General features: G+C 49.3%; 5 protein-coding genes across 5 annotated transcripts; 2 read left to right on the top strand and 3 right to left on the bottom strand.

Annotated features, from left to right (window-relative positions):
* Window positions 1-1,347: 1,347 nt before the first annotated feature.
* J4E82_011096 (uncharacterized protein) lies at window positions 1,348-2,817 on the top strand (the record flags this gene model as incomplete). Its single annotated transcript, XM_051737306.1, has 1 exon — window positions 1,348-2,817. One exon carries the CDS (start codon window positions 1,348-1,350, stop codon window positions 2,815-2,817), a length of 1,470 nt encoding a protein of 489 aa, XP_051582933.1.
* A 228-nt stretch (window positions 2,818-3,045) lies between these two features.
* On the bottom strand, window positions 3,046-4,268 carry J4E82_011095 (uncharacterized protein; the record flags this gene model as incomplete). The annotated part of the gene is made up of 3 exons (XM_051737305.1): window positions 3,046-3,921; window positions 3,973-4,179; window positions 4,242-4,268. 3 exons carry the CDS (start codon window positions 4,266-4,268, stop codon window positions 3,046-3,048), a joined length of 1,110 nt encoding a protein of 369 aa, XP_051582932.1.
* Window positions 4,269-5,043: 775 nt separating this feature from the next.
* J4E82_011094 (uncharacterized protein) lies at window positions 5,044-5,847 on the bottom strand (the record flags this gene model as incomplete). The annotated part of the gene is made up of 1 exon (XM_051737304.1): window positions 5,044-5,847. One exon carries the CDS (start codon window positions 5,845-5,847, stop codon window positions 5,044-5,046), a length of 804 nt encoding a protein of 267 aa, XP_051582931.1.
* Window positions 5,848-10,256: 4,409 nt separating this feature from the next.
* On the top strand, window positions 10,257-11,639 carry J4E82_011093 (uncharacterized protein; the record flags this gene model as incomplete). The annotated part of the gene is made up of 2 exons (XM_051737303.1): window positions 10,257-10,509; window positions 10,555-11,639. 2 exons carry the CDS (start codon window positions 10,257-10,259, stop codon window positions 11,637-11,639), a joined length of 1,338 nt encoding a protein of 445 aa, XP_051582930.1.
* A 5,750-nt stretch (window positions 11,640-17,389) lies between these two features.
* On the bottom strand, window positions 17,390-17,711 carry J4E82_011092 (uncharacterized protein; the record flags this gene model as incomplete). Its single annotated transcript, XM_051737302.1, has 1 exon — window positions 17,390-17,711. A coding segment is annotated over one exon (322 nt), but the record flags the coding sequence as incomplete, so codon positions are not given.
* Window positions 17,712-18,580: the final 869 nt, after the last annotated feature.

The raw sequence follows: 18,580 nt of genomic DNA, 5'->3' as shown, positions 1-18,580 counted from the left end.
GCGCCGTAGAGCTGGATAACAAGAGCACTGAATCAGGATCATTAGATTACCTTCCGTTGCTCTTGTGATTGGAAGACTTACAGGATATCCAAACCTAAGAAGACCTGGCCAAACCTCCACGCACTGAGGAATCCCAATTTGCCGGTAGAGGTACAATTCCAAACCATTCGACCCATCACCATGTAAACGAAAGCATTGAGCCAGACCGGAGCAATCTGTCTTGTCAGAACTTGCTATCCTGTTCGTAAGGCAATCACTCACCGCGATGAGTACAAACCACCCAGAGTAAAGCCCTAGACTGTCGGCGTTGTTGATGCTCAACACTCGCAAAACGTAGGCGATGAACTGGAGCAAATTTCCCATGATAATGGCCCAACAGTACACTTTGCGATACAAGAGGGCCTGGGCAAGATGCACAAGTGTAGCTACTGCGAATAGAACAGCAAACACATACGCAGCTGCGATCGAAGGACAAAAGTCCCATTGCGTTTTAGGCACGCGAAGAACTGTTTGATCTGCTATTAGAGCACAGCACAAATCGGGTCCTTCGACATTTTTCTAACGTACCGTGACAGTTTGTGGTCATCTTGAAAACCTCTTAGATAGCTAACAAGGGATGGTTCAGTATAGCAATGATAGCAATAGCGCACTATATGAGGTCGAAGAGCAGTATGTTTCCTGTCAGTGTCGATATATCATTCCAGCCGTAGAATCTTGGTGTTCTTATACAACTTAGGTGCCTTAAGTCATGTTGCACAGGAACCTAGTAGGTGGTAGGGATGTTGCGATCTCTGCGGCGTCCGAGGCGCCGGAAATGTCGGCGTCTTGAGACTCATCACGCACAATACACGACCGGCCGATAAGCTGGAGAAGTGCCTAATGTTACGAGAGTCCTTGTACTATTTCAAGGTCTAGGATAATGTGCACATATCTTGAGGGATACGTGGAAACTATGTTGCTTCGCCACGGCGTCCGAGGGTCCGGCGGGCCCCGTGGAAGGGAGTGCGTAAATTGTGATGACTTAGGCCCTTCCCCAATGGACACACCGATGTTTGAGGAGTCAAAAAATGTAGATTCCGGTGATCCAATCGGCACCCTTGTCCAGAACAAACGCTTCAATTCTGTATGGTCCGAGACGGCCGGAGCGGACGCCAGAGCCAAGAGCTTTCCTATATCGCGCATGCCAAGATCGCTATGCGGCAGCCCGTGACATCTCGAGAGGACTAAAGCGCTTTCTAGAGACAGTTTGATGATACATCGCTGCGTCGCCTCTATAAGTATCCGTAGCTCCTACAGCAAAAGTCTCACACTCACCTCTTGGATCTACAACAAAGCAACTCCGTCAAAATGGCAATCAAAGTTCTACCATCCCTCCTGCTAGCATCCAGCTACTATAATTTTCCAACTCTTGCAACTGGTACTATCCATCCCCATGTCGATGTTGCCATCATCGGAGCCGGCTTCTCAGGACTCACTGCTGCAAAGGAGTTACAGGCAGCAAACAAATCTATCGTTGTACTGGAAGCATATGACCGAGTCGGTGGTCGCGTCTTCGATGACAAGTTTCCAGACGGTACTGTGACGTATCGAGGAGCTCAGTTTGTTGGCGCGGCCCAAACCAACATGGTCGCTATGGCCAAAGAGATGGGCGTCGAGCTCATTCCTACATACAACAACGGAAGCACCGTTCTATTCATCAACAACACCCGTTCGAAGTTCTCCTCGGATTCCAGTGTCACCGGAGATTTACCTGTGGATGCTGCCAGTCTCACTCAGGTGGCAACCACTGAGATGCTACTCAATGACCTTGCGAGCGAGATTAACCCCGTGGCACCCTGGAACCATAGCCGAGCCAACGAATGGGATAGCCAAACATTCGCGTCTTGGCTTGACACGAAGAATCTCTCGTCCACAGCGAGGTTTGTGTTCGACATCGCAGCTTCGACTGGCTTCTGCGAAGAATCAGGCGAGGTTTCTTTCCTCTCGACTCTTCTTAGCATTGGCACGTCGCGAAACGAAACTGGGTCGGGATCATTCAACCAGGTTACTAGCTCGGTCGATGGTGCTGAATCGATGATCTGCAAAGGAGGATGCCAGAGCATTGCTATCAAAATCTCGGAACTCCTTGGCTCTGAACATGTAAAGCTCAATGCGCCAGTACGTATCGTCAGGAAAACTGAACATGGATACGAGATCAGCACAGATGCCGGAACTGTGACATCAAAGAAGGTTGTAGTCGCTATGCCGCCTGTCATGTCATCAAGGATACAGTGGGTTCCTCCGATGCCCGCAGGACGAGACCAAATCTCGCAGCGGATGCCTATGGGTTCGGTTGCCAAAGCTATCGCGAAGTACAAGACTCCCTTTTGGAGGGCTGATGGGCTGAACGGCCAAGCCTTCAGTGATACAGGACTTGTAGTGAGTACATATGATGTCTCACCCGAAGATGGGTCCTCCGGCGTCCTACTAGCGTTTATCCCAGCGGATCAGGCACGCAAGATCGACGGGAAATCCCAAAAAGATATTCAGGCTATGGTCACCAAAGACTTCGTAAACATATTCGGGCCAAAGGCTTCAGCCCCTACACACTGGATCATCCAGCAGTGGGACCAGGAAGAATACACACGCGGCGGATATAACAGCAACTTCCCTCCTGGAACGCTTACCAAGTACGGCCCATACATTGCAACGCCATTCGAGGGCATTCATTTCGCTGGAGTGGAGACATCACTCTTTTGGCGAGGTTACATGGATGGGGCGATAAGCGCAGGTAAGAGAGTGGCGGCTGAAGTATTGGACTCCCTGAATTACATTTGAGGCAAGGTTGTGGCGCCTCCAAGACGCACAGAGCATGTGACAGTTGAGATGATCACATCACAAGTGACGGGGTTTAGAAATGTAGATTGGTCTTGGAAGATCTTCATGTATGATATGGTCGTTTATCATCAGCAAAGAGAACAATAAAATGAGAGTGGATGATACGTATCCTTGGCTTGGAACAGCGTTGTACAATTATATCAGAATGTTACTCATAGCTTTCTGTCACTAGAAGAACCCACCTTCCTTCTCAGCTCGAGCCTGAGCCTGCTTCTTCTTCCGATCTTTAGCAGCGGCGTGACTGTCCATAGCTGCCTTTGAGAGACCGACCCGCTTAGTGGCTCGTTTCCGTGCAGCCTCGTCCCTTCTAGCTTGCTTCTCCGCGTCCTTCTGTTGCTTTAGCATGGTGTGCGCTCGCGCGACAGCCTGATCACACTCCATCTTCTCGTATTTGAGCTTGTATGCCTTGACCACCTCTTTTCCTGTCTTCGCATGTGTACCCATGATCGCTTCTATGAGAGTAAACTCCGGATGTAGGAAAGGCTTATCTACAATATCAGCGACCGAGATCAAAGTTCCACCGATGTTGATCGTTTTGATTGAGAAGGGAATAGTGAGCCAGCTAATGTTTGCGTCATCATCGTCAAAGCGCTTCTCGAATTTGTGGTCAGGGGTCTTGATCAGATTTTTCGGGATCTCGCGCCTGCCCTCAGCCCAGTCGAACTTATTCATACCGCCATGAACGTCGCGGTTCGTCTCAATATTGGCGGACATGGCAGGAGCGACATGTTGAACATGCTTCCGGGCTAAGAGATTTACTTCGCGGCGGCGCTCGTGGCCGGTTGGAACAAACTTCGGTACAGGAATGTGCCTCTGCTTCCTCATGCTTTCGAAGATCTTGTCAGTATCGATGGACGGTTTCACTGACGCAGCGACTGCGAGAGTGTGGTAACGTCGTGCGGCTTTGTCCTTATCAGTCTTTTCACTCTCCTTGATCTTCTTATGTTGGTGAGACCTCCCGAGCTCGTTTATTGAGTCATCATTGGCGGCGAAGCGTTCGGCTTTGCGTTTCTTGGTACTAGGGTCTTGAGCGGACCTTTGAGGCTGTGAAATATGGTTAGAAGTTATCACTTGAGCAGCGTGTGAGGCACTTACAACGGGAGGTAAACCAAGGCCTACAGTAGTCTCATCTTCGGATAAACTGTTCAGAACCTCATTTTCCCCGAGCCCAGAAGGCGCGAATGTGGTTGAAAATAAGTTCTCTGCCCCAGGGACAAAGATTCTGTACTTTTTGACGATGGGTGTTGTGAACATTTTGCAGATATTGATCGAGTCGGAAGAAAGTTTCTGGTTGGAGATAACCTGGGTCGAAAGTACAAGAAATCGAGAATGCCTGGGTGTTGAGAAGTGAATGTCGCAGGTACCGAGTTGGGGCCTGAGGGAACAGCCATTGTTTATGAACAGAATTATCTACTGGTGCAAGGAAGTAGATCTGGAATGACTGCCTATTCATGATCGATTGTGTATACAGCGTCAATGGTTACATAATGCAAAGGTTATCGTGGAAGTATTAGTGAAAAGGCTACCTGGCGCTAGCAATAACCTAGCAGCACTTTGACATTGTATGAATCAAGAAGGGTCACGTCACAAAGCATACTCATGGTTAATAGGCTCTACTCCAGTTGGAGACTTACAATCTGTTGCGTCGTTCGACATTTGGGCAAGCTGTCAGAACGAAATTAACCCCGACCGTCTGAGTCTCTTGTCGCGTGTGCGCTGTCTCTGCATTGTAGCTGCTGTCTGGTCTACCGTGACACAAACGCTGGATCTTTTAGCTTGCTCACTAATGAAGCCGATAGGCATCCTTGGATGTGAGGATGAGCTTCGGCTCTGTTCATAGCTTGCGATTTTGACACTGGACATCTCTAGGGGTTGTTTGGTATCGTACACTACTAGCTTTTCTTTACAAACCAACTAGCTTCAATACTTATGCAGGGCTATTAATGTCTTAGAACTGGACGTTAACTAAACCCAGCACTGTCTCAAAACGCAAATCTAGGTTGGAAGACAAAGTTGACAAGAATGGATCGTATTCTTTAGTTTTTTATTTGAACTAGACGTACTAACGGCATGTTGGTGTTGAAGTCCATTTTATGCCTTCGAAGCCTGGTGTTGAAAACAGACTAAGATAACGACTACAGAATCTGCCCTTTGCTCCCCCCTCCCTTATTTTGCAGCAGATGGGTATTTGGTTCTTATCTGGTGCTGCGAAGCGCCGTTCATGTTCTTCCACTGACACACAGCTCCTCTAGGTTCTCGCGGGGTAGGGTTAGGATATGGGATCGTAACGTTGACTGTTGCGGATCCTAGTTTTTCGTTGCTATAGTACCATTGGTCGCATGAAATGGTCTGGACGCATTCTTTGATGACAGCGTCACCTGCGGAGCTGTACGCATAGACCAGATCTTTCCCACCGAACTGATTCTTGTCCCTCCAGATGAACCACACTCTCAGCTTAAAGGTGTATACCTTTTGGTATGCGAAGAGACTCTTCTTCGGTTCGACTTCAAAGGTTCGCTCGTATCCTTGAACTTCCGATGTCTCGTTTGACTGAAACGTTTTGTTCTCGACAGTCGCGCCAACATTCATGCTGAATCCCCATCCAGAGAAACCTGCGCCGGCAGTGACGCCAGTCATGAGTTCAGTCCCCTTGATCACACGACTGCCACGCTCGAGTCTCCTTGTCTCGTGAATCGTTTTGTCCAGGTCGTTATGGATGGTGAATTGTTCAACCCAGTCCTCTTGGACAAAGTAGACATCGTGGTAAGCAGTTAGCCACCAGTTGCCATCGGCGTAGAGAGGCATGACCTGCTGCCCTACGAAATCCTGCCCTGAAGGCCTGTAATGCATGTATTTTGGCATATGATCTGATGCAGTAGTCATCATATCATCTCCAGTCTTGGATTCTTTGGTGTGGATCTCCTCAACGGCTGTCATATCATCCTCGAGGTCAAGGCTGTGCGGAGCCATAATGAAGATGTTCGTTATGGCAAAGGTAGGGTGGGTTCTTTAAACAAGAAAGATATCTCCAATTGCGACTACAAGATGGTTTTGATGAATTTGATGTGTTGTGCGATGATGTTTGTTAATCAGATATGTAGACTCAAGCATCTTGTGTATCCGCCGGGTGCTACCTCCGATCTCGGCTCATAGGAAGACTGTTCGCCTGTGTTAGCAACCGGATAAAACAAAGACTGCGTCGTTATCACGCATACGTTAAGCTGTAATGCACAGCCTTTTTTTTCGCCAAGGCATTGGAATGTACATGCACATCTCAGTCGTCAGGCTCGAGGCTTTCTCTCTGTTCAAGTTTGCATCCTCTACGTGGGATTGGTTCCATAGAAGGTTAGAATCTCTCTCAACAAGCTCGCTCCTGCAACTAGAAGCACATGACTGCAAAACATATACAAGCAGGTGATCATCTATACCTCTTCTGTAGAGGCCTAAGTGATTAGAAGGACGAGGAGTGCTTAAGGGTGGGTCTCAAGACTCATTAGGCAGGAAGGATTCGATAGTCGAGCCCGAGCTGTTGAGTCCGTTGTCCAAAATACTATAGATTCATGATACGAAGGAACACCAAAGCTGATCATCAAACTAATGGGGTGAACACAAGCTTACATGGTAATCGTAGAATACCAATCCGTACAGCAGAGCCTACGTTCAACCATGAGCCGTCAACTACATGACGGTCAACGGAGAGAGCCGCAACGACCAGATGTGGAGCAGATGCTCTTGTTACACCACCGTTAGATTCGTTATCGGAAGCTAAGTCGTACTCGGAAGTGATAGCCCAGCGGTAGTACGCTTCTACGTTACATTAGCCTTCATTTTGTACATACACAAGAATGAAAGGGGTGCACACCAACTTTAGATCAAGCACCGTATTGGTGCGAAAAGATGGGCTTTGTATCTAGATTTCAACTCTCGAACGACTACCGGTGTAGCTTTGTGCATGTGAACCCAGCCGACATGCGTAGCTACCACACTAGCTGTCTCTTCAGCGGACTTGGTGTTTTTCTACAAAGTTGCGATCTAACAATACTCTTTAGACCTCGACCAATCACATTATATCGATGTCTGGCAATCAGCGAGCAGGTCTTGGCATTGAGCTGAGATCAGCAAAAGCAAGCAAGGAAAAGATGCAGGTGATCTAGAATGCTCCAGCCACATCACGCTGTCTGCGTCATCTCTGAAGCCCATTACCCCCTTTGGGGCTGGCACTGACTGTAGACACAACGCAGATTAGAGGCGGTACGACGCGCTGGCAACATCCTTGTTTAGTCTGCCCTCCCACACCAATGCGCGCTCCTTTCTCTGCTTTGATTTCGGCCGTTGATCTTTCATTCCTTTGCTATTCGCCTGCTTTCTTCCAGTCCCTTGTTTTGCTTTATCTCGGGTACTCCCTTCATCCCGTCTTGGCTGTTTCGCTCACCCTTCACCTCCCAACCGATGGCGTCTTGTTTTGCTTTGTCTCGGGTACTGCCGTCATTCCGTCTTGGCCCTTTCGTTCGCCCCCCACCTTCCAGTCCATCGCGCCCTTCTACAGATGGAGTTAATGCTGCTAGGTAGAATCAGTCTCACTCTGGATGGAACAGAGCGTTTTCAAGATCGGCGTACGCTCGGCCTCCACTCCGCAAGGATATCGTCCACAGTTGCCATCAGCCTCTCTCATCAACAACATGATCGTGCGATGATTCTGAGAAATGCAGAGTAGACATGCAGTCATTTTGCACCTTCTTACCGAGTTGCATCGGGTTTCGACAGGATCTTGGAGTCTATGTGATTTGGTATAAGGCGATGTAGCATCTAAGGTCCGTATGGATATGGATCGCTAGTGAGACTGGAGAGGTCATAAAACGCGATGACGTGGCGAAATAGTGGTAATTGCTAACACTGACCGTACTACTGAGTACTCTCTTGATTGGTTTCGCGTCTGCGTCTGGAGGAGCGCTCTTCTGGCGTTTGTATACAATACTTTCACACAAGTATCTGCTCTAGCGATAGAGCTCAAATCCCTGAGTGATCGCGTCGAGGCCATCAGGCAACAGACGAAACTCATTGGCGACAGTCGCCTTTCGCGCGAACCAGTAGTGAAGGTTTCGTATAGCGCTCGTCTGATAGATGACAGCCGCTTTCTCGTTTCTGTAGAACCCAAGAAATAATTACCTTTCAGTATCCCAACATTGTACAGATGTGATTCGTGAGCGGACATACTTTGATCGTGTGGAAACCGACTCCAATATCTTCGTAAAAGGGCCGAGCTTAGGTATTACGCGCATAGACAGGGTACATCGTCGCGGGGTAATCCAACGCGGCTCTACCCGCAAGCTTCAACAGTTAGATGCAGCCATCGTACTTTGCGTCTATCTTCCTTCTGTGTATACTTATCTCGTGACAGAAGTAGCTACTTCATGCTAGATTTGTCGCACTCGATATCGGGTACCGCAGATTTGCTAACGACGTTGAGATCATTAATGTCTTCGTTTGCATAGCCTTCGCCGGCTACGTCGCGGATTGTCAACGCCTCATGCTGCCACCCACCGCAGTGGTGCATGGACCAAGTTAGTATATGTCTCACATGCAGTTCGTACAGGGACACTCTTGCACACTGACTTAATCTTTTCATCTGCGCTTGCTATTGAGGGTTGCATCACAATGATGAGATATCGCGATAGACGAGGCTGCCAGCCACAGCAGACCCGCTTGCACAGCTACATCCACTCAGAAGAACAATCAGAAGTCGGCGCAAGACGTAGGCAGAGCGGCAGTGGATTCGCGCATGAAGGGATGACAAAAAAGACCGCGCGACATACACACGTCCACACCCACCAAGGAGGTGCTGCAACTCCACGAGAGCTCAAAAAGCGGGAGAGCGCACTGCCGAAACAGCTGCGGACCGAGAAGATCGGTCGCGACGACTCCTTATTTAATCAATAGGCTCCGGACATCACTAGCCCCCCGTTGAAGGTGTGGAGAGCGGCGGAGGACCGTCACCCACACCCTTCTCCGCTGAAGCAAGTGCAAGAACCTCCAGAACCGCATCTTCGCCAAACTATTCGAATAACACAGTTTGGGAATCACCTTGAGCATGCCGCAGCTAGCCACCAAAACCATCGAGTATATAGAGCAGACGCCGATTCTTGGGTACGTGGGGATCAGGAATACGTGGACGATGACGAGCGTTGGGGGGACACTGTATGTACAGCGGACGCGACAAATGAGGCGACACGCCTCTACAAGCCTAGAAACACAGCACACGGTCAGTAAGACAAGTATGCAGATGGCCGGCCAAGCGCATTTAGATAGTGGTTGGTTAGGTGCTAGGAAGCCTGCCGGATTCGAGTAAGCAGTGCTGATAGGGAAATTTGTGTCTCGCTACGATGAAAGAGCTGATAAGCGCGACAGTGGTAGTAGAAGATGTAGAAGTCTCTGTTGTGTGCGTGACTCAAAGATAGGGCGAACACCTCAGGCTCTGACATGTGTTAGTCTCAAACTAAGAGAAGCGGAGCTGCTCATTTAGTCACGGCTCGCTCGGATTTGTCCGTGCCTCGCTATCTTTACCACCGCGCAACCGAGACTAGTCAGGGGCACGAGCGGAAACCCCTGACTGTTCATGAAATTGACACCTATCATCGTTCAACTCAACACCTGCTAGCAGCTCTGATCAAGCTTAGCAGCAATAACAACAAGCCAAGCACTCAGCGTCTGCCTAATTTAGCTCACCGGTTTTACCATTAAATCTAACGATGAGATTGAATCCGATCTCGAGTGCACATACGAAGAGAAGGCGACGCTAGATGACACCTTGGTCGTGCCGCGGGTTGCAACTGACAGAAACTCAAGCCCTTAGCCGCCAACAATGTTGATAGTGCAACGATCTTTAAAGCACTTTTCCACCACCCACTTTGCAGAGAGACGCAGCTTGGCAACCTCCAGGGCTGGACGCAGCGCCTTGACAATGATGCCATCTACAAACCCACACCTCGTGGCTGCCGTGTGGAACCAGGCGGCCTTACACTAAGTAGAGTCTAAGATCTTTCCAGCCTTCCTTTCTTAGGCCACCAGTGACCATATTCAACTTCTCCGCTGCGAGTTCCCGCTTCGGCTATGGTGCGAGAAGAAATTGGTATTGCCTTGCAAGCGAGGCATCCTTCTGGCTTTCGGCCGTTGGCCCTTTATGTCTTGCATCTGTCACGCATCGTGTCCTACTGTTTCCTCTGTTCCTCCTCCTCGGGCTCATAACGTTCTTTATGCCACGGCACGACACTCGTTTGGAGCTTACGACGCGATAAACTGTCTAGCAGTTGCGCTCACACATCCGCTCGCTCGCTTATACAATACTGTACATCAATCAAATTTCGACTTGTTCGGCTCGCACGATGCGCCTCTCCATCACTGTCGCGGCTGCAGCGGCTCTCTCATCTTTCGCAAATGCTCATGGTGGCTTTGGACTGCCGCAGATCCAATCTCATGACAAAAGGATCAATGCCTTGCTCGCCAGCTTCAAGACTGGAACTTTCGGCATCGACTCACATATAAAATCGGCCTTGGAGGCACGCGCAAGTCCCAAAGAATGCGGCGAGGGTATTGGATCATGCCCTGAAGATAGAGGCTGCTGTTCAACAGCTGGCTGTACGTAAATTGAGCACCACGATGATATTGTACTGAAACAGGCAGACTGTGGCTCCAATTCTAGTTATTGCTCCTCTCCCGGCTGCCAATACAACTACGGGCCTGGCTGTCCGGAGAATCAGAAGCCAGCTGGCGAGAGTACCGAGTCCATCCCCCGAGCAAAGATTGGCTCAGTTCCCTATGGAGGTAACGGTATCTATGGTGGATTCTGGGCTTGTAAAGACCCGGGTCAGGTCGCTATCACTTACGATGACGGACCAATGAAAGACACGACCACAACTATCCTGGATTTGTTCAAAAAGTACGACGCAAAAGCGACCTTCTTCATCACTGGCAACAACAATGGCAAGGGGCAGATCGACGAGACTCAAGAGTACATCGATGTGATAAAGCGCATGGATGCCGAGGGACATCAGATTGCGTCCCACACATGGACGCATCTCGACTTGTCTAAGATCAACGCAGATCTTCGCAAGAACCAGATCCTCAATGTGGAGGGTGCACTGAACAACATTGTCGGGAAGATTCCGACTTACATTCGACCGCCTTACTCTAGCTGCACGACTGACTCTGGTTGTGAGCAGTTTATGCAGGATATGGGTTACCACATCATCTACTTCAAGCTTGATACGGATGACTACCAGCAGCAACCCCGAAATACCTTCCAAAACTCGCTGGACTGGTTCAAGGGCAACATGACTGCGCCAGGTATGACACCTGGAAAGAACTCTACGATCTCCATCTCGCACGACATCATCCATGAGACCGCCAACGAGCTCACAGAGCTCATGCTCAAAACCATCACCGACCTTGGTTACAAAGGAGTCACTGTTGGAGAGTGTCTTGGTGACCATAAGGACAACTGGTACCGTCAATTTGGCGACTCTCCCAACCGCGTTGGAGCCGACTCCGCCTCCACATCGGCAAGCTCGAATCCCACTTCTACATCCTCACAAGGAACACCCAGCTCGTCTTCCATGGTCGGGTCTTCTTCGAGCTCGCCTTCTGGCTCCAGCACCGCTTCAGGTATCGCTGATCCTAAGCAAACTGGAAGTGCCGCCTCTAACATGCAGAACGCTGGCCTAGCTATCTTGGCACCTGCATTCGCATTTGCTATGTTTGCCTTTTAAATTGAAAATGTTGCACACAATATCTTCTACTGCAAAGAGATACCGGTGTTCTACCACATGGTCGTCTTGTATATGATACAGACAACTGAAACTGCAAAATGTATTTTTAATATAACTACGGGTTAAGCTATGTAGCTATCAAGCCTATCAAGCCAAGCCTATAATACCAAGAGACTCAACAAGCCAAGCGTACGGCCACGACTGGTTTGGCCGGCTTGTTACCATTTCTGATAGAAAGCTGGTTGTACGTGAAAGGATGAAAGTGAACCAACACATTTCGCGAACCGAAGGTTGAGGCTAAGAGTAGTAAAATCCAGAGTGCGAAGACGTCCACACAACATCCATCAAGTCAGTGCGAAAGTTTCTAAATTGACTCCCCGACTGCGCAAAACGTGGGGTAGAAGTCTTGGATCTGAGTTGATGATTCGACCTGTGGGAATGTGTTCGAAGTATGCTACATATAGTGGATCATCCGTGGTACGCGGTCTGCACACCTTTCTCCAACTCTCGTCTAAAGGAGGCAGTCGTGGATCTTCGTTGGTTAGGCATTCTGTGTCCCTGTTGTAGTACTTGAAGACAATCTGACCATCCTTGTGATGTTGCTGTACCGTCCATGCTCTTGTTAGATCTCCCAGTAACGCTTCGCCGTTCATCAGACCCTGCACATAGCACTTTCCGATAACAGTATAATCTCCGTTCTTCTGAGGGCGCAGGATCATTGGAGCATAGCAGCCCAAGAGTACAACGAGACAATCTCCGGGTTGTACAGTGGATGGTCCAAAACCAAGGTAGCCGTTATCTAACTTCAGCAATGACGCACCGTGCAGCTTCTCTGTTATACGAGGAGAGATAACACTGATCTCCCAAGGCGTTCGATCTCCACTGACTGCATCTGACCAGCGCGTTTTTAAGTCCTCCAATAGGGGAAAGTGAGGACGCCTCTCAATTCTGTCTCGAAGCATGTCGAGTTGGAGAAGTCTTATCCATGCGTCGAGCACGCTTTCATCAGTTGGGTAAAGTTTGTTGGACCATCCACTGGGTCGATGTTTCTCCAGAAGCTCAGCGACTTGTGCGATATCCGGCGGGATCGGTGCGCTTCCAGTGACAACTCTCGCGTGGCGAATTCCTGTGACGTCTAACCGATGGGGTGGGACATAGATGTACTCGCTTCGTGAATTCGTTGCTGCTTGCGTCAAGGGGAGGCGTACTGATTTGGGAGGCGCAGATGACAGATCCAAAACCCAGGAAGCAAGGGTTGCACCTGTCTCATCAGATCCTCGGGGGACACAGAACGGCAAGAGATCCAGGCGTTCCGTGATATGCATGTAGCTTAAGCAAAACCCTTTGTACACATCCTGGTAAGATCTGGTGTAATCGGGTTTGATACGAGCGGCTAGCTGTGGTGGCGCCAAACTCAACAGGCCGTAGATCTTATCGCGCATGTCGAAACACTGACGAACACGGCTTTGACCAAGAAGCTCAATGAGTATTGTGTGAGAACGAGTCAAGAAACCCACCCAGTCCATGCGTGTGCCAAGCCGTACTGGAACATGTTCAGCTTCCAAAAGCGCTTCTGTCGCTCTCCGAAGTTCAGACAAAGTCAGGGTGCCGCCTCCACATTGCATCAAAGAATGTTGGCTCGCTAGGCGAAGCTCTTGGACGATCCACAGTCTGTCGAAGTAGGGACGAAAGAAGAGGGCTACGAGTTTGACCCATGTCTCATCGTCTAAAGGTAGTTTGTCAATGCGAGGACGCCAGTTGCTCTTGTTGTTCGTCGAGCGGAAGACCCAACCATCGTCCGAGACCTCCACTAAACTTGTCAGATGGCTTAGCGCTGCAAGTGCTTGATCACTGCTCGGGGTAGACGTCCCCAGCCACGCGATAACTCTTCTTGCTTGACTGTATATCATTCCCATCCGAGTCACCTCCCGGCTACGCTCTGCCATGTTGTGCTGGTTGATGCAAATTGCATCCACCCAAAGCACCCGATGTTCATCGACTAGACGCAAATGACGCAGTGCATCTGCAAGATTTCGGCGAACCTTCATTGAAAACATTACCCGCTCTTCAAGCGGTTTGGAAAGCGCAGTGTCATCTTCGTATACAAATACAGACACCAAGTCATCTGGTGAACCCCAAACGTACGAAAGCGCCTCGTAATCGGGCTGCAAGTTATCTCGAGTATCTTCAACGGGCTCTTCATATAGCCTTGCATCGACAGCTGCATTTGGGTGCTCATATTGCACATCGTAGCCTGATGCAAAGAAATGTTTACCCTCCGGATTTGTAAACACCTCCCAACCGTCTGGCAGCTGCTCCCTGAGTTTGATCTTAGATTGGAGTCGTGCCTGCCATCGCGACTGCATATCCTGGGGAAAGAGTGGTGTGTGGTCCAGAATAATGCAAATATCGTCAGCAATGTTGCCGTTTGCAGGAAGTAGCCGGAGCAGCCTTATCTCGTTCTCGCGCAGGTCGGAGTAAGTGTAAAACGCCATGCTGTAGTGAAGGTGTATCATTCATTAGCCCGTACGTCGCTCGTTTCAATGGCCGATTGTACAAGCGGTCAAAGGAGTTTCGATGCTGAACGTGATATTCGATGAGAGGAGTTTAATGGAAAAAACTAGGCAGCAAGCTGTGAAGAGTGACAGAAAGGAAACAGCTGGAACTCAGCCTCGTGCGGGGTATCGTCAATGATCCTGAGATTATCTAGGCGACACTTACCCTACAGACCGGGCTCGTGCCCCACCAACACCATGCTCACCACCACAAAGATGAGGTTACCCAGGTATTGTGAATACTACCCGACGCTCCTCCTTCTCCTGATATTGGAGAAGCTTGGCAGCAGCTTGAAACTGCTCTCTAGAGGATTCTTCAGCAGCCGCAGCCTTATCTAGCTGTTGCTTTTTAGCCTTACGTTTACTTGCTTCCTCAGACTTAGAGGGCGATTAGAAACTATAGGTAGATATCCTGTCGGCTTATAGAGTAGCTATGGCCATAGCTCTAAGTTTCTACGCCGTAAAAACTACCACAGCATCTCGACTTGTAATGTCTCTCTCCTGGTCGTTATTACGGCCCACAGTATTCACTGCAACACTACACCGCATAGGCCGAGACAACATGCCACGCCGAACACATCGATCATTCGAGCCGCACCAACTCTGTACCTTCAATGCTGCGACAATTGTCCCGTGCCTTGAATCGAAGACCAGCTATGAGGAATCGTGTTGGAAGAAATTTGATTATCAAGCCGGGACAATTCTGCCGCATCTGCTAGGACGATTTCGGCAGTGTAAAACCTAAGATAGGTGTATACGAAATCGCCAGCCAACCTGGCCTACTAGAGTGTCCCCACGTCTCCAGCCACGCCTGATAGCTGGCACTTCTCACGTCACATATCAGCTGCAGTCTGTATTGCCATGAGCAGTAGTTTATTTCGCATGCGATGGAAGATCGAATTGTCAATAACAGGTATGAGCTCCAAGACGAAGCATTGCTTGAGCTGGCGAGCATGTTATCGATCTCGCTGAGCGCTGTCATGCTTCTCTAGGCGGAATGAGGTTTTCATGGATACAATGCAACGATCTGACACTAATGCGACATGTTTAGAACCCGTGCCAGTTGCTTCAAGGAGAAGAGGAGGTCTAGGCTTGACAGCACATATCTGGTCTGACAGTTGTCTCGAAAATATGATACATGAGATGTGGTTAACATTGAAACTATGGTAGCAAGTGAGGATGACATACACCACATCGTCGCGTGATAGCGCGCATCAACCTACCCGAAGGATGGTCTAGGCGATTACGCTGTGTTCGTCCTCTCTAGCGTAAGCGCTGTGCGCCACGTACAGACTCCGTGACGGAGTGCCATTCTGTCATGATGACTCAACTGACAGTTGTCATCACCATAGAAACTGTTCTCTGATACAGCTTGGTTGAGAACATGTAACAGTTCGCTCCCAGATTCGCAGTCGGTCTCGGCAGGTACAAACAAGCAAAACTTTGGACCCGTATCGGACCATGAAGAGGAACGAATAGCAAGCAGATAGTCTCCAGTCCTATTGTCCTTCCCCCATGATGCGGGTAGACATTGATCTTGATTGTTCAAGACGGTAGCAGTCCAGAAGAGCCCATTGTCAAGGCGGACGCGACATACACCTCCAGTACCTTGACTTCTTCCGGTTGCAAGTCCACTAAGGATATTAGATGCCTTCTCTGTTAGGTTGCTGTCTGCAAATGGTACCCACTCGAGGCCTCCCTCTCCTCGTTTTGGTCGCAGAATCAAATTTGTGGATTGTAGAGCGAACCATGCTGATTCTCTGCCGTGAATGTTACGAACTTGCAGTATGGCTGTCATAAGGTCTTCCGTGTTGGAATGCTTAGAAATAGGGAGCTGCTCTTCTTCCCATATGTTGCAATGTAATACTCGCTTAATCTGCCATGAAGACTGGCTGCAGTAAGTCTTGAAGTAGAATGTGGCTCGCATGGCATGTGCCAGACCAAGGCCCCAGACCGATTGATTGCGCGTTCCCCAAATAAATGCGACATCATTCAACTGTTCTCTAGATATTCTGATAGAGTGATTTTCTAAAATTGACTTCAATGATCGATCTTCGTTCGAGAGCATGTCCTCTTCCGAAAAGGTAGCGGCTGCGCAGTGATCGTGATATCGAAACTCGAGCTGTACGATATTGGCATGACGCATGCTGCCAAGTGCAGTCCAAGAAGGCGAATCTGGGTGACCGACTGCCCAGCGAAGGAACGGATGAGATGTTGCGTCTTTGAGAAACACTGGTTCTGTACTTTCTTGTCGCTGGGATCGATTGCGTTCAGCCACAGTGCCGTCGATCTCTATTCCGTCTAGATCTTGGGAATCGAGCGCTGAGCTGGAAGTGGGACAGAGCGAAATCGAGTGGCGGAACCGATCTGTAGAAACCGGAGAAACAAAACGAAAGCTAGTCCTTGAATTCGCGATGAGGTTCCTGACAGTTGTGCGATATATATCCCGTGCCCACGACCAGATGTAATCAACGATAAGTAGCAATTGTAGCGCCCCATCCTGTGACTGTATTGTCCCTTGCCATAGATCATAGATTCTCTAGAACGATTGGCACGGTCAGCTCAGCCACCCGCTAAGGTTACAAGACAAGACTCACCACTTTGTCATGATCTAGAGTGCCTGCATGTAATCGCCATTGCTCACCTTGATACGCGAAGAACCAGACCAAGCAAGGCTCACAAGATGTGTCACGACTATCAATGTCAGACTGAGCCTTCAAAAATCGTCGAACAGGAAAAGCGGTCTGGTACTGGATCGATCGAAACCCTGGGGCGTCCTTCTCCTTCTTCGCTTCAATGACGAGAAACGGTAGGAGTAAGTCGTGTCTGTTCTTCGCCGGAAAATGAGTTTCACTCCATGCTACGGATGATGGTTTACGTAAACCTATCACGGCGTCTGGTCGCATAGAAATTCTTGAAGCGTCAAGATGATCTCCAGGTGCGTGGGTTATAGTCTCCTCCCTTACTGAGCAAAAGATAGATCCGGCTTCTTCGTTACTACTTTCTCAGCTCATAGTCGATAGGACGACTGGAGACGACTTACTCATCTTTCATCTGTCCCTGGGGCCGCCTACCATTGCAAGCGCAAAGCCTTCTCATGTTTCGTCTAGCATCAAGCCTACTCTGAAGCTCCTTGTTAGAAGAAACCGCCTCATAATCCGACTTCAACAATTCATTGTTGCATTTTTCACTTGTTCAAGTCAGCTCAGCCATGTAAAAGTCCGTCTGGTCTGCGACGTACCATATGACTGGGTCGTCAAATATGCCGAATATAGGGTCTTCAAGCTTGCGCCATGAAGATTCGTTGGGATTAATATCCTTGAGTAGATATCGGACTTTCTCACGCAGTTCCTTGACGCGTTTCTGGTAACCCACTTTATGACTAGTAGGAATGCGCTCGGTATCTTTGTAGTCTTCATAACGCAAGAACTGGAGTGCGCGTATGACTTCGAAGTTGTGTTTGTACTCATTCGGCCATGCTGATGGAGGTACCGGTCCAGGAAATCGAATGCCATGACTATGGGCTTTCTGGCGCAAGTCCACCGGCGAAAGTTGATCTTTCTTTGGTGGCATGAGCGATGTTGGATTGACCACTTTCACGAGTGTGGGGCATGGGCGACATTCACGCGTTCACCAGAAGACAAATCGTATTGTAGCCGAGGGACCGACGGGTGCTAAAGTAGCTGAGGGTACCCTAGCATGGTGAGCCCGTGCCCAAAGATTCTCGGTTGCGTAGATGGTGCCACGCTGAAGCGCTTAAACCTTGCCGACGAGGCTGAGCAACGGTCCACACCTGGATCCTGGTCGCACCGCTCCGGATACATACACCGTATCTTTGCAGATTGTTGACTGTAATCCTTTCTTTCCGGTAATGCCGTTTTGTTACGTCAGTCGCTCCGTTCTACGATCGGAGTCAGGTAAACGTCGAATGAGAAGATGCACTCTTTGCAACCCTTCGCTTGGACACAGTGATTCACTGCATGCATCAAGCTTGCGGTAATCGAGCAGAAGTTTCTGAGCAAAAGTTCCTGAGCATTCAGCAGCGAGTCTAAGAAGAGCTTTATCGTTGCTTGAAATTGCCTCGTAAGAGCGGCGTTGATCGAAAACAACATGCACGCTTGGTGACAGATCCATGCTTCAAGCTGCCGCGGATGTCGTCTGGGCATGAATGCTGAGCTAGGGCCCGGACCGGGCTGTGCTGCTTTCTTGTCTTGTCGTAAGACCATTGCATCGGGTGTCAATCCTAACCAGACTTGTGAGGGAAGGCTTCTGATAGTCTCAGCCGCGGGCGTGGCACTTGCCCAGGATGTTGCGTCAGAAAATTAATAATGGAACGTGGCTGGTTCTTAGACTCGTCTGATTGGTTCCACGTTCGTTATCAATCTG

Source organism: Alternaria postmessia (assembly GCF_024291825.1).
Source record: "Alternaria postmessia strain BMP 2775 chromosome Unknown scaffold_165, whole genome shotgun sequence".
Classification (NCBI taxonomy): Eukaryota; Fungi; Ascomycota; class Dothideomycetes; order Pleosporales; family Pleosporaceae; genus Alternaria; species Alternaria postmessia.
The sequence above is the reverse complement of the archived record's forward strand: the minus strand, read 5'-3'. Positions and strand labels throughout refer to the sequence as shown.